Raw genomic sequence first — 14,655 nt, 5'->3', positions numbered from 1 at the left:
TAAAAAATAAAATAGATAATCATAAAACCCCGATACATGTGAAAGCGTAAACTGTACAGCACAAATAACCCATAGAAAATGTGACAATTGTGAGCAGACAAAATCCAACAGTCAGATAAACAAATACTATGTCTCTTTCAGCTGGATATTAACCATTCCTTGAAAAAGAGGTGTATGGAAAGGGGGATACCTAGTCAGCTGTACAACTGATTGCATTCAACTGAAAGGTGTCTTCCACATTTAACCCAACCCCTCTGAGAGAGGTGCGGTGGGCTTCCTTAATCAATGTCCACATCTTCGGCGCCTGGGAAACAGTGCGTTAACTGCCTTGCTCAGGGGCAGAACAACAGATTTGTACCTTGTCAGCTCGGGATTCGATCCAGCAACCTTTCGGTTACCGGCCCAACACTCCTACCCGCAAGGCTACCTGCCGCCCCATAATTGGTATAAGCAAACATACTAACTCCACATTTCAATCTTGAACCTCTTTCTACATTGATATTTTTTCCGCCAACCGAGACCTCAAGGTTTCTAAAACCAATTCTCTCCAATATCCTAACCCTAACTGTGTTCCCAAGTCACACAGTGATACTGCAGTTTCTTATTCAAAAAGGTCACTGTGCATTTGCATAGCCAGTCGCCATTGATTTGCATTGAAGTACGTGGAGTGTGTTTACTGTGGATGGAAACCTGGAGAGGACAGCAGGCTATTATATTATGGCCTGCATCACATGACCGTCTGTCTGCAAATAAAAAGCCACAGAGGGAAATGTGGTACACAAATTCAGCAACTACTAAAAAATAGATACAAGTGGAGAGACTAACATAATAATGGTTATTTGGAACTTTTAAAAAATGCTAAAGCTGTTACAGTAGATAGTAGATGCCTGGTAACAATAAAGCCTCTCTCTGAGGTCCATCAGGTCCTCTCTCGGAGGTCCATCAGGTCCTCTCTCTGAGGTCCATCAGGTCCTCTCTCGGAGGTCCATCATGTGCACTGTAGTGAGCGTCCACTTTCTTTGCTCCATTCTGATGACGGTGATATTGTTTATAGCCATTTATATGCGAGGAGGAAGATGATGATGCAAGTAAGCAGCACCATCATCATCACCGCTGACACCAGGAGGGAGGCTCTGCATGCTGGTCTACGAAACAGTCTCATCAGCCCCCCGAGCCTTCCTCCCTGCCCCGCCTCTACGTCCCCCCTCCCACTGCCTCCTGGGGAGCTAGGCAGCCCCACATCCAGAGAGTGACTAACAGAACGCAGCGAGTTCAGGGGGGGGGGCCCATCGGTGGTCCTCTTCACCTGCAGCTTGCCCTTGTTGCGGTTGAAGCGGATGCTGTAGACGCGCTGCATGGCCGCGGGGAGGTAGGAGAGCACGGCTGGGTCCGTGGTCAGCTTGGGCAACCCCAGGTCAGGCAACGGGGTGAGTCCCCGGCACAGCGGGCACTGGATGCAGTCCGGCTTGGCCGACTTGACATTCATACGGGCCAGGCACTCCAGGCAGAAGGTGTGATTGCACTGGAGCATCTTGGGAGTGCGGAAGACATTGTTGAACTGGCTGAAGCAGATGGCACATTCCAGGTCTGGGGCGCCCTCGTCAAGCGGGCTCTGGAAACCCAGGTCAGGCTCCTGGTAGGGGTCCATGGCTGGGACCGGTGGGCAGCAGTGGGAGGTCAGCGGAGCCCTCAGCATCAACCGGAATGTAGGAGGTCAGCTGCCACGGACATGAGACCGCTGGCAGCCTGAGGAGGACACAACATTGAGGTGATGCACCTGTGACATGGCACCTCTTACCCAGGGGGCGTATTCATTAGTGCACACGTTTTGTTAACGAAAAATGTTTTGGAATGAAAATGAGCATTTGTTATTGGACAAGTTCAGGTTAGTCCCTCCCGGTTTTGGCCCGTTTGCTTCCTAGTGAATATAACCCCAGGGAAGTAAGGTAATGTCAACATAGAAATACCATTGATAATGAAGGAAACGTCTCAGTGCAGAGCTAATCTCCTATTCAATCTGTAATCCCTCCCGTAGATAGGAGGCTGTGTTACACAACAGGGTGTAGCAGCAGCTAATCATCATTCGCCTACAGAAAAACATGTGTTCATCACACACTGGGTATGTCCCAATCATCTCACCTTCCTCCGAAAGTGTGCAATTATTCACTTCCCTTCACTGATTTGAAAAGGAAATGACAGGAAATGTGGTGGAAACTCTCACTAGCCCATAAATGCAGTAAAAGGGGTCAATGGAACGCAGCACATTCAACAAATTTGATCTATTGGTTATTAGTCAAATCCGTCACGATTGATGTATTGTAACAGACCCACAATGTGGTTACTAAAGTCAGATTTTGATATATTTTGGCAGTTTTTTGCTGCACAACATTTAGAAGTTGTCCCTTTTCAAGTTTAGAATAAGTGACTGCTAAATGCTAACTCCCATTCGTATAATCTGGTTAGCATAGTTAGCATACTGAAAACGGTGGTGGTAGTCAGTCGTTTTTTTAACTGTAACGCAGTTGAATGGTTAAGATGGCATGAACATGTGTTGGGCTTGACATCCATACAAGCATTATACTTCAATTTTAACCTCAACATAGTGTGACATACACAAACCATAACCTAAATGTAGGTCCATTTTTCTGGGGGGCCAATGAGGAGTCGGGACCTTTCCCCACGTGTTTCCATGGCATTTCTATTATTTTGGTTGAGTTTGATTACCGCATCTATACCTCCACCAATCCAACGCTTTTAGATTTGTGGGAAAGAACGAACAAAGTGCAAACTTCATGAGAAAGGAGATATTATCTGGACACTCACTCAGAAAATGTTCCTGTTTATTGAGGGAGCATCATTTTTATTTAACCTTTATGTTGCCAGGGAGTCAAAGCTGAGACCAAGGTCTCTTTAGCGCCACAATATACATCAAAATACAGTATACACATTAAACTAAACATCCCATATTCACATTAAAATACACATTATAGAGGCAACAATTCTTCAGATATTAAAGTGCATTTGAGATCATTCCACACGGTTTTGAAATAGACAAGATGGCAGTGCACACATTGTTGGATTACTTCATGGAGCAAAAAAATTTTTTTTTCATTGAACGGAGCATTTTAAATTCAAAACAACCTGCAACTACACGGCCTTCAAAGCTGGAACGTGTCGTCTTCCAAGTCAGGAATTGAGGAAGTAATCGCCAAGTAAAGGTTTGTCGAAATATTCTCTGCGCTACGCTTAACATTAGCTACCTAATAACACCTATCAGCTGGAGCCACATTAGCAATGGTCTGACTTTAAACATATTTTTAATAGCTAGCTTAATCTGTGTGTGAGAAGCTACCCCTCAGAATTCTATGTCAATAGTAGCCCAGTTCCATTACATTACACATAAGAGTCATTGGACGAAGGCGGCTTCTGTAAGGGGAGGAATTTTGTTAAGAGCCGCCGCGATGCTCGGTCTGAAAATTTAACACACATCGCTTTGCCGTACGATTTTGGAAGCATAAGGACGTCATCTTTCATATCGGTGAGAAATATATATTTTTTTTTAAACGAAAAAAATTGACACACCTTTATAGGGTTCCCACACGGCCATATTTCCATGTTACAGCGCTTGTTTACGGAAAACAGACGGAAGACAGAGTGGCCTACCTGTGCTAATTAGCTACCTGCGTCTCCCAACACCTGTGTGTAAACGGAAGACACAAATGCGTTGTCACTGAAAAATACTGTCGGCTGCAAATTTTGAATTTGTGAAATAATTTTGATGTGATACGAAAGTAGAGGATTTTATGTTTCTAGAACCGTACCGCAATTGAGAATCGATTCACGTTTAGATGGAGTATTTGGCTTCCAGTTCACCCTTTAAACAGAACATGTAAATTCCTTGGACTATAAGGAGTAACGTTAGGTTCCTTTAGTCTAATACTGAGCTATGTCAATAGGTATTGTAATATGGCTCACCAATCTAACTGCAAAGACCTTGCTGCAGTGTCTCCTTGAGTGTTCTTAAAATGCATGCAAGGTGAACATGTTTTTAGGTGGTTTAATTTAAAGCATGCACCCCTCTCACATTTATGGGTCAAAGAAAGTAGTCATAGTAACACATTTTGGTTATTGTGTGCAAAAGGTTAGGACAACTTTAGTTCCACCATCTACCACTATACTAGTATAGGCTATTAGCTGACATTCCTTATGAAGTAGTCTATCAACTCATAGAAATACATGCAGAAAGGACTGATGGATCATGTGTAGGCTACATCACCCGAGTGAGAAACACATTCAAGTTCATATTTCTTACAGTTCAGGCAAGGCAACATACACCAATATTCAGTTTCCATAAACCCCCTGAGAAACAGGCCTACTTACTGGTAAAATTGGTGAATCTGGATAACACGACAGTATGTATTCCGACCTACATGGTAAAAAGAAAGAGGAAATGTTAGGCTACATCGAATGTGTGGAACTGGAATAAAATCCTTATTTGACAGGTGTGAGGAGGAGTGACTTCCAATGGGCCTTTTGTCCTGAAAGCTGCAGAGAAGAAATACAAGCCTGCTTTCGTCACTTCTGAAAGTTTTAATCCCCCGAGTCCAATTTAAAAAAAGAATGGTTATGAAATGTGGAATGAAAAACTACAGCTGAAGTAGTTTACCATGTCTCTCATATAGTCCTGTTAGTATATAATATAGTTGCCGATGAAGGGCGACCGCAGGCAGATCTCCTGGAGCAAGGTCATAGCGGGCGCTCCTCCAACCAAACTGTTGATCTTTTGGTTGTGACGCTACTTTGCTTCAACTCAGCTCCCTTGCTCTCGGCTTTGTTTAAGTCAATATTTGAATACTGCTACAATATGAGGAAACATGTACGGGGTAGCTAGTCAAATGAGCGACTCGGAAATATTAGACCCATCTGTGTAAACGAAACATCCTTGGCTCCGTGAGAGAGCGAGCGGCCATCAGTGGGTAGTAATTTGGAATTGCCCAAATCTAATATTGCGGTTGTTGCAACTGTGGCGACTTCATGTTGATTAGCGAGTCGACCCGCCAACTGTCATGGGCTGTAGGATAGATAGACACTACGCTATGAAGTTACTATTATTTATTATTATTTATTAGTTATGCAGTACAGGATTTTATAGAAATAATTGGATGTCCAAAAACCTGCTTGCTTGGCAAAACATTTTGATGAGGATAATTCTTGTGAAATGTGAGTAGTAAGCCTACCTACAAATGCTTCGGTGGCTGTTCATGTTTTTGAAAAGGTTCATTGGCGGCAGATGAGGACAGGAGAAATGTAAGGAGTTGGGTGATGTTGCCCATAGACACTGATCATGGGTCAGTTTTGCATTTCCCCAACTAATGGCTAGGGTTATGATTGGGGGAGGGGAAGCTGACCCTAGATCTGTACCCATGGGAAACTTCACCCTGGAGCGGCAGGTAAGGACAGGTGAGACCTGTCTTGTCTCTGTCACCCCCATCGTTTTGAGGGTGTCCACTAAGGACTCTTGAGAGATGGAAGCGTTGTCATTCCATTGTCAATCCACTGGTGAAATTAGTGAATGTGTTGGCATTGGTAAAAACAAAAGACTGACATAACAATCCAATTTATTAAGATGAAACATAAAAGACCAACACAGACGGAGCTAACACAATGGGACCCACACACACACACCTTCTCTTATTCTGTTCAAATATGGCTTACATCCCAAATTACACCCTATTCCCTGTTTAGTGCACTACTTTTGAACAGGGCCCATAGGGCTCTGGTCCAAAGTAGTGCACCATATAGGGTATAGGGTCCCATTTGGGACGCACCCAAAGGAGACTCAATGGGATGGTTAGATTCTAACCAAGAGCATCATTGATTATTACACAGAACAGTGCCACCTCATGCTTGTGGCTCCTCATCGTACCACTCATTAGAACATATCAGTTGACTCTGAATGACACTGACGCAATGTCTGTATGCATACAGAACAAAAATATAAATGCAACATGCAACAATTTAAAAGATTTTGCTGAGTTAGAGTTCATATAAAGGAAATCAGTCAATTAAAATAAATTCATTAAGCCCTAATCTATGGATTTCACATGACTGGGTGCAGCCATGGGTGGGCCTAGGAGGGCATAGGCCCACCCACTTGGGAGCTAGGACCAGCCAATCAGAATGAGTTTTTCCTCACAAAAGGGCTTTATTACAGACAAGGTGCACCTGTGTAATGATCATGCTGTTTAATCAGCTTCTTGATATGCCACCGGTGGATGGATTATCTTCTCAAAGGATAAAATGTTCATTAACAGGGGACGTAAGCATTTTATGCATATGGAACATTTCTGGGATCTTTTATTTCAGCACATGAAACCAACACTTTACATGTTGCGTTTATATTTTTTGTTCAGTGTATGTTTGTATGACACCAACAGGCTCCTGAACAGCTTCTATCCCCAAGCCGTAAGACTGCTAAATAGCTAACAAAATGTCTACATTGGCTTTCTGAGCTGACCCGTGTATTTCTCCATGCACACTCACAGGACTCTACACACACTCACTTATACTGGCTCTACACCCACACTCAGTCATCATATACACTGCTGCTACTCTGTTTATCATATACCCTGATGCCTAGTCACCTTACCCCTACCTCCATCACTCCAGTATCCCTGCACATTGTACATATGGTATTGGAACTGACCCTGTATATAGTCACCTTCCCCCTATACAGTGCCTTGCAAAAGTATTCATCCCCCTTGGCGTTTTTCCTACTTTGTTGCATTACAACCTGTAATTTAAATGGATTGTTATTTGGATTTCATGTAATGGACATACACAAAATAGTGGTGCGTGCATATGTATTCACCCCCTTTGCTATGAAGACCCTAAATAAGATCTGGTGCAACCAATTACCTTTAGAAGTCACATAATTAGTTAAATAAAGTCCACCTGTGTGCAATCTAAGTGTCACATGATCTGTCACATGATCTCAGTATAAATACACCTGTTCTGAAAAGGCCCCAGAGTCTGCAACACCACCAAGCAAGCGGCACCATGAAGACCAAGGAGCTCTCCAAACACGTCAGGGACAAAGTTGTGGAGAAGTACAGATCAGGGTTGGGTTATAAAAAAAATATCCAAAACGTTGAACATCCCACAGAGCACCATTAAATCCATTATAAAAAAAATGGAAAGAATATGGCACCACAACAAACCTGCCAAGAGAGGGCCGCCCACCAAAACTCACGGACCAGGCAAGGAGGGCATTCATCAGAGAGGCAACAAAGAGACCAACGATAACACCGAAGGAGCTGCAAAGCCATGTAAGAGACTCCCCAAATATCTGGAAGAAGGTACTCTGGTCAGATGAGACTAAAATTGAGCTTTTTGGCCATCAAGGAAAACGCCATGTCTGTCACAAACCCAACACCTCTCATCACCCCGAGAACACCATCCCCACAGTGAAGCATGGTGGTGGCAGCATCATGCTGTCGGGGTGTTTTTCATCGGCAGGGACTGGGAAACTGGTCAGAATTGAAGGAATGATGGATGGCGCTAAATACAGGGAAATTCTTGAGGGAAACCTGTTTCAGTCTTCCAGAGATTTGAGACTGGGATGGAGGTTCACCTTCCAGCAGGACAATGACCCTAAGCATACTGCTAAAGCAACACTCGAGTGGTTTAAGGGGAAACATTTAAAAGTCTTGAATAGTTATGCATGCTCAAGTTCATTTTTTTTGTCTTATTTCTTGTTTGTTTCACAATTATTTTTATTTTGCATCTTCAAAGTGGTAGGCATGTTGTGTAAATCTAATGATTAAATTCCAGGTTGTAAGGCAACAAAACAGGAAAAATGCCAAGGGGGATGAATATTTTCGCAAGCCACTGTACATATCTACCTCTATCACTCCAGTATCCCTGCACATTGTTAATACGGTATTGGAACTGACGCTGTATAAAGCTTCTTACTTTCTCCTGTTCTTTTTATTTCTATTTCTCGTGTGTTTTTGTTCTACCTTATTTTTTGTGCTACATTTCGAGCTTACGAGAAAGGCATTTCATTGTACTTGTACACATGCCATTCAAACTTGAAACTGAAATTTAAACTATGGGATGTGTTCCCATCAGAATGTGTTAGCCATGTAACTGGCTGTTAACTCCTGTATAAATGTCTGTTGACCCTTTCACAATGTGTTGGTATAGTATATCTCCTTGTCTATCCGATTCCTCGGAGGTAACTATCTACAGCAGGGATTCCCAAACTCTGTTTTTGCCCGTGACCCCACTTTGATGGGGATTTTTTTTTCTCCTCGCAACCCCACCATGTAAAAAAATTAAAAAGTTATGTAATCAACTGCCAACGTTAACGTTTTAAATTGGGGCTATGACAGTCTATTTCAAATCAGTCTGACAGAACCTTTGACAGTATTTCAATCTGAAGGACATGGTTTGAAATGACTGAAATGCATCAAAGGTATTGGGAAATTCAGAAGATAATCAGCCAATCATTTTATACTGTATGATCTTCTGTGAAGAAAATAATTTCGTCATTGATGTTCTTCCCCCCCCCACCCCCCAAGTCTGATTTAGTGCCTGGTCTTGTCCATTCTGTTCTAATGAGTCCTGCTTGTGGCCATTGTAGAGGGGAAGCCACATACGTGTTCCTGAGAGTCTTATCATTCAGTGATGGGGTCATAATATTTTGTAGCTTAAACCGTTCAAAAGATATAGCCACATTTGTATGAAGAAAACAGAAACCTCTCTGTTTATTACAACCGCATCTAGCGGCCACCGGAGGTTCTATTAACCACTCGCGATATTTTACATTTTATTTCAGTTTCTCTCGAGAACCCATTTTTTAAACATGTGGGGTCGCGAACCCTAGTTTGGCAAACGCTGACCTACAGTGTGGCAGTATCTCAGTCAGTTTAATACATTACATTCCATAAGTAAGATTTTGCCAGTGTAAAAACAGAGTATGTCACAGAAGTCGAGTATCACAATCAGGGTTCGACATTAGCACTGCCGAGTTGCGCTGTAGCTCAGTTGGTATAGCATGGCGCTTGCAACACCAGGATAGTGGGTTCGATTCCCGGGACCACCCATACGTAAAAAATGTACACTTTGGATAAAAGCGTCTGCTACAATGTGGCATAAATTGTTATTATATTAGTAAATGGGCACGTGAAGCCATTTCAAATAAACTGTCAGAGAATCTAAGTGTCAATCTCCTCCTGGGAAGTTTCACCCTAGTTTGGCCTAAAGTAGACATTTTACATGACTGGGGTGTATTCATTTGTGGTAAACCGTAGCAAACAAACGTTTTGCAACAAACATTTGCGTTTATTGGACAAGTTCAGTTTAGTCCCTCCACGTTTCGGCCTGTTTGGTTCCTAGTGAATACACCCCTGCACTAGACGGTTCATGATTTATTTATTTATTATAGTGGCCTGTGGTTACAGCTTTTTCCTCAAAACTATCTGATTAACGATTCCACAATTGTCTACTTACAGTTAGTAATTTGGCTAATTGTATTTGCTAAAGCTATCACGATCCGCTCAGCCTCCAAACATCCAAAACATTTCTGTTGTACCAAGACATCCCAAAGCAATTAGCCCTCGCCTGATGCTCTGAGTGCAATGTCCAGAGCTCTCCTTGATTAGAATGACTCGCAGGGGTCTTCTCCCGTCGGCTGACCCAGGGATGGTGTCTCCTGATCAGGTCCTTCTGGCTTAAAGGGTCCCACTGGCCTGGAGGTCTGTGTAGCCCACAGTGTAGGGGATCTAGGGCTTGGGGTTACCATGCCGGCAACGGTCCTGTGCCCTCATCAAAAGCGTGCCACCTCCTTTAGGTCCAGCCCATCCGTGCGATGGTGGAGCACGTGGAGACCTGTGTTGAAGCTGGCACACAGCAGACTGCTGGAGTCACTCGGGGCCAAAGACACCAAAGGACCTGATCCATCCAGGGCCAGAGTGGTCAGACACGCTTCAGAGAGACAGACAGACAGACAGAGAGACAGACAGACAGACAGACAGACAGGAAAATAGGAAAGAACCAAGAAGAATAAACATAATGAGAAGAGAGAGGCCGTTTAGCTCACTGTGGTAGGGTAGGGTAGCATAGATCAGGGTAGGGCAGGGTAGAGCAGGGTAGTGTAGGGTAGCGTAGGGTAGTGCAGGGTAGGGCAGAGTAGTGTAGTGTAGGGAAGTGCAGGGTAGCGTAGGGAAGTACAGGGTAGTGCAGGGTAGAGTGTTACCTGCAGTGTTTTGATCCCAGATTTTGACTGAACAGTCATGAGAGGAGGACGCTACGAGCGCAGGGCCCCCGGGGCTGGAGGGCAGGAACACACAGCAAGCAGTGGTCTCCCGGTGGCCCCGGTACTCCACCACCTTACAGCCAGGCTGCCTGAGGTCCCAAAGCTACACACACAAAACACATGAGTGATGTGGGTGTGGGATTCACACACTATCGATACGCCGTAGTAATGGGCTTCATTTCAACTCTACCCTTCTACAGGAGTGTGCACTCGTACACTCCCCCCTCATGGACTTAAAAAGGGATGGACAGGTGTGAAACTCCCTCCAGCACCAAACCAATGCCTTTCATTGCACATAAGGGTGAGTGACCAAGTGCACAGTTCTGGAGCAGGGTAGAGAATTGGAAACCCAGACAGGGTTGAAGGGTTCTCACCGTAGCCTCACAGCCTTGGCCTCCGAAGCCGTTGCTGCTGGATAGGAGATGATTACCGTTGGCGCTGATGTCACAGTGTGTCTGTATGTATTGCTTGGCTGGGAACGTGTTCGTGACCTGCCAGGTACGACTGTCCCACACCCTGCACATTCAAATACATGTATCAACCTGGAGCTATAGGAGGACGGGCTCATTGTAGTGGTTGGAATGGATTCAATGGAATGGTATCAAACACATTAAACATACGGAACAATAGTTCCGTTCCAGCCGATACAATGAGCCTGTCCACATAGCTCCTCCCACCAGCCTCCTCTGACTGCATTACACACAGTAACACTGTTAGTGATCACACCCTGAGGAAGGACTACCAACAGCATAATACCTATTGCCCGGGTGCCAGTCTGTTACGGCTCTCTTGGTATGCAAAACATGTTTGGCTTGACATTGAAGTAGACCAACAGATCTGGGACCAGGCTATAAACAACTTACCTGATGGTTTTATCCTCGGACGTCTGAACGATCGAGCTGCTTTCAGGTACCCAGCACACATGAGTAACCTGAAAAAAGAGTCCAGCTCTATATGGATGATCACACGGCATACTGTTTACAATACTTTTTTTGTGTATGTAATAATATAACGTTTAGTAGTGTGCAAGATATCTACATTTTTGTCTGCTTTAAATGCCAGGACGTCATACTCATTTTCCCTTTTCATGTAGTGTGAATCCCTTAAAGGGATATTTTTACTTAAATATATATTTAGAGTATTTTGTTTATTAGTCCCCTGTTGATATGATCCCAAAAATGTTGCATGTCAGCAGTAACATTTTGAAAATAGAGCACTTTCAGTACAAAGCAAAAAAGTGTGATGGTGCAAAATGCATCATATTATGCAAAATGCATCATCACACTTTGTGACCTTATTACTAAACCGTGTTCAAAAATAGTATGCAGTACTGTTAGTGCCTAGTAAATACTTATTGTAAACAGTATGAAGTATGAGAATTCGGACAGTGTATGAGATACCATCCTACCTTTACAAACCCTTTATAGTACCCTCAAATCAAGGCATAGAAGAGTCACTTACCAGGTTTCTGGAGACTGTGTTCTTATGTACACGCTCGCCAGACTCAATGTCCCAGAGGCACATAGAGTTGTCACGGGAACCAGTGCACAGCCTCGACCCATCTACCGAAAAGACAAGTATGGTTTACACACACAGGTATTCATTATGGTGTTTTATAAGGTGAAGTGTTAATGCAGGTGTTTGAGGGGTGTAGGGTGAAGTTGCCCCTACACGCAGATTTTCCCCACTAATAGTTAAGATTGGGGGAGGGGAATCTAATCCTAGATCTGCAACTAGGGGAAACTTCACCCTGTTTCTACCTGGACTGACGGCCAGCCCGTTGACCACCAGCTCATGGCCACAGAACTCCTGGATGGGCTCGTCCCCCTGGTTGAGGTCCCACATCATAACACTCTTGTCCCGAGACGCGCTGAAGATCCAGGTGCTGCCAGGAAAACACTCCACCTGGGAGAAAGAGAGGAGACTCGATAATTAGATACAGAATATCTACAAACACACACAAAAAAGGTATCGTACCGAAATGTCAACAACAATAAATGTGCAGAGGTAACATCGTGTGTGCGGGAGATATGAGTATTTTTCTACTCTGTTACTCCCAGCAACACAATATCTATTCTAAAGACTAATTCCAACTACCTCAGAGTGTTTACCTTGGTAACCTCTCTGTTGTGACCTTGGAATGACTGACATAACTTCCCTCCTCTCCAGTCATACACAACCACTGCCTGGGAGGGGGAAAGACACCAGACAGATTAGCAGCCAGTTTCCTGTACTATATTGTCACTCATGTAAAACACCTGCATTAAACCTAGTCAATTTACTCACCATGTCACCTCCTCCAGACACACAGAGGTCAGAGGTCAGGTTGGTGACACAGTTGACGGCATCCCGGTGGGCGGGTTCATACTGTACCACCTGACTGACAGCAGCATCCTCGCCATCGCCTTTGGTCGCCCTGCAGAGGCACAGTAAAATTACACCCCAAGAATAGCCTTCAATTATCTATTAGGCCTATTTGAGGTATGTTATGGGATTGTTACAATCCGAACCAAGCACTGCACAGAATATCTGATCCATAAAACAACTGTGTTAAGGGCTATATCTGGAGTCTGTCTTAAGCAGGTTTTAGATATGGAGTCACTCAGCCTTTGTTGATGTAGCTGGCTGTCTTACTTGTACAGTTCAGAGCGCGACCGTCGGAACTTGCTCTGAAGTTTCCCCATGTTTGTGTCAGAACAACCTGGCTGTGGAAGCAGGCAGGGCTACCACCCAGGTCCCCAACCCATATGAGCAGATTAGGGTACTGTTATTCTTCAACTGTCAACCACCTTCTGCTGAAATATCAACACAATACACAGATTATTGCAACATGGACCCACTCTCAGTCACTTGACACCATTAAAGTAGTCTACCTATTCAACTGTGTGATGATGTAATGTAAACACTCCATGAGCTAAATAAATAAGCCGGGCGACAGATAGAAGAAAGCTTTATTCAGGAAGGAGGGTTAAATCCTATTATGATTACTGCCACATCGCATTAACCAAACCCGACGACGACACAACTTCCATAGCTGTAGCAGCGCTATTCGGACACACATTCCAGGTTAACGGTACTTCAATGGTAAACAGATCAAATTATTTTTTACAGTGACTTGTTGTCGAGCTAAAACAGGTGGTGGCAAGCCAGATCGATCTTTGCTTACCTGCCCAGCTGGGGTGCGTAATTGGCTGTGACTACTAGGCTAGCTAGCTAGCTGCGGGCTGCTAGCTAGCTTGCTAACTTAATCTTGTTTTATCTCTCATGCCACGAGAGGTGAATGAGCTAGCTAGCACGCGACGACGCATAATTGTGAAAAATTTGACGACTTTTACTCCCTTATTCTCACAGATAAACTGTACTCCCGTTCCGGAAATTCGTAAACTTTCGCCGTAGATTGCCTCAAAAAACAAATTATTCGCCGCGAACTCGCAGTATTCACTTCCTAGCGACGCGTTCCCTGTTACCAGGCGAACTGAGGTCACCTGACACGGAGGGAGGAGCAACTTTGACAAAATAGCTTTCTTGTTGTCCACTACCAAATAAAAGTCCGTGCTCTCATTTTGTGTGATTTGTGCGTTTGTGCAATTAGGCTAGTGGCGTGGGAAGGCCCCCGTAAGATGATGTAACCCAATATTGCAAGCTCTTATATTGCTAAAACTATTTGCCCTACATACATAAACAAACAACATTATGATAAATTAAAGCATTTTGGAAATATAGTCCTGTAAACACAAAGATACAATAGGAGGAAATATCAACTATTCATATTTATGATGAATGTAAACTTCACTTTTTGTAGCTCTCATTTAGTGCTGTATGGTCCTACCTGACAAAAATACATACAGTAACAGGTTTTTAAACATTTTATGTTGTGGCTACTGTAATCTAGTCTGAGTACCAGTTATGTGGCAGTCCAGTCCCATGGTCTAGTAACTGCCTGAGGGGATGACTGATGGTGGAGTGGGCCTATCAAGGACAGTTCTGGAAGATTCAGGATGGCATTGACATTGGAGAGGTTGCAATTCCTATGACATGTGAAGGTCCAATAAATTGATGGCATTTCTTGTCAATGAGTGTCAGGTTGTGTCGGTTCCTTGTAGTGAACACCTGCCTTGTGCGCTTGTTATGTGTGGTTCCATCCTCTCCATACACCATAACTATCACCAAGTCAACATGGCAATTCCAGGGCAGACAGCCAGGATGGTGGACATGATTGTCTGGAAGAAGTAATGTGCCAGCTCAACCCAAACAGGATAAGAGTGCACGGGAACATCCCAATGTGCATCACAAATGCATTGAGCCAACGGAAAGTCATGTTGGATTCAGGCAGA

At 43.9% G+C, this 14,655-nt stretch overlaps 2 protein-coding genes across 2 annotated transcripts; both read right to left on the bottom strand.

Annotated features, from left to right (window-relative positions):
• Positions 1 to 972: 972 nt before the first annotated feature.
• On the bottom strand, positions 973 to 4,426 carry LOC121584354 (RING finger protein 223). The gene is made up of 2 exons (XM_041900187.2): positions 4,381 to 4,426; positions 973 to 1,746 (listed from the first exon to the last, which is right to left on the bottom strand). Exon 2 carries the CDS (start codon positions 1,694 to 1,696, stop codon positions 1,049 to 1,051), a length of 648 nt encoding a protein of 215 aa, XP_041756121.2. The 5' UTR covers positions 1,697 to 1,746; positions 4,381 to 4,426; the 3' UTR covers positions 973 to 1,048.
• A 3,445-nt stretch (positions 4,427 to 7,871) lies between these two features.
• Positions 7,872 to 13,791, bottom strand: wdr31 (WD repeat domain 31). Its single transcript, XM_041900186.2, has 10 exons — positions 13,488 to 13,791; positions 12,956 to 13,116; positions 12,608 to 12,737; positions 12,433 to 12,507; positions 12,082 to 12,226; positions 11,783 to 11,883; positions 11,185 to 11,252; positions 10,696 to 10,837; positions 10,262 to 10,424; positions 7,872 to 9,990 (listed from the first exon to the last, which is right to left on the bottom strand). The coding sequence occupies exons 2-10, from the start codon at positions 13,003 to 13,005 to the stop codon at positions 9,833 to 9,835; spliced, it is 1,032 nt and encodes a 343-aa protein (XP_041756120.1). The 5' UTR covers positions 13,006 to 13,116; positions 13,488 to 13,791; the 3' UTR covers positions 7,872 to 9,832.
• Between the last annotated feature and the right edge of the window lie 864 nt (positions 13,792 to 14,655).

Source organism: Coregonus clupeaformis, chromosome 16, assembly GCF_020615455.1.
Source record: "Coregonus clupeaformis isolate EN_2021a chromosome 16, ASM2061545v1, whole genome shotgun sequence".
NCBI lineage: Eukaryota > Metazoa > Chordata > Actinopteri > Salmoniformes > Salmonidae > Coregonus > Coregonus clupeaformis.
This window is presented reverse-complemented; position numbering and strand designations above follow the sequence as displayed.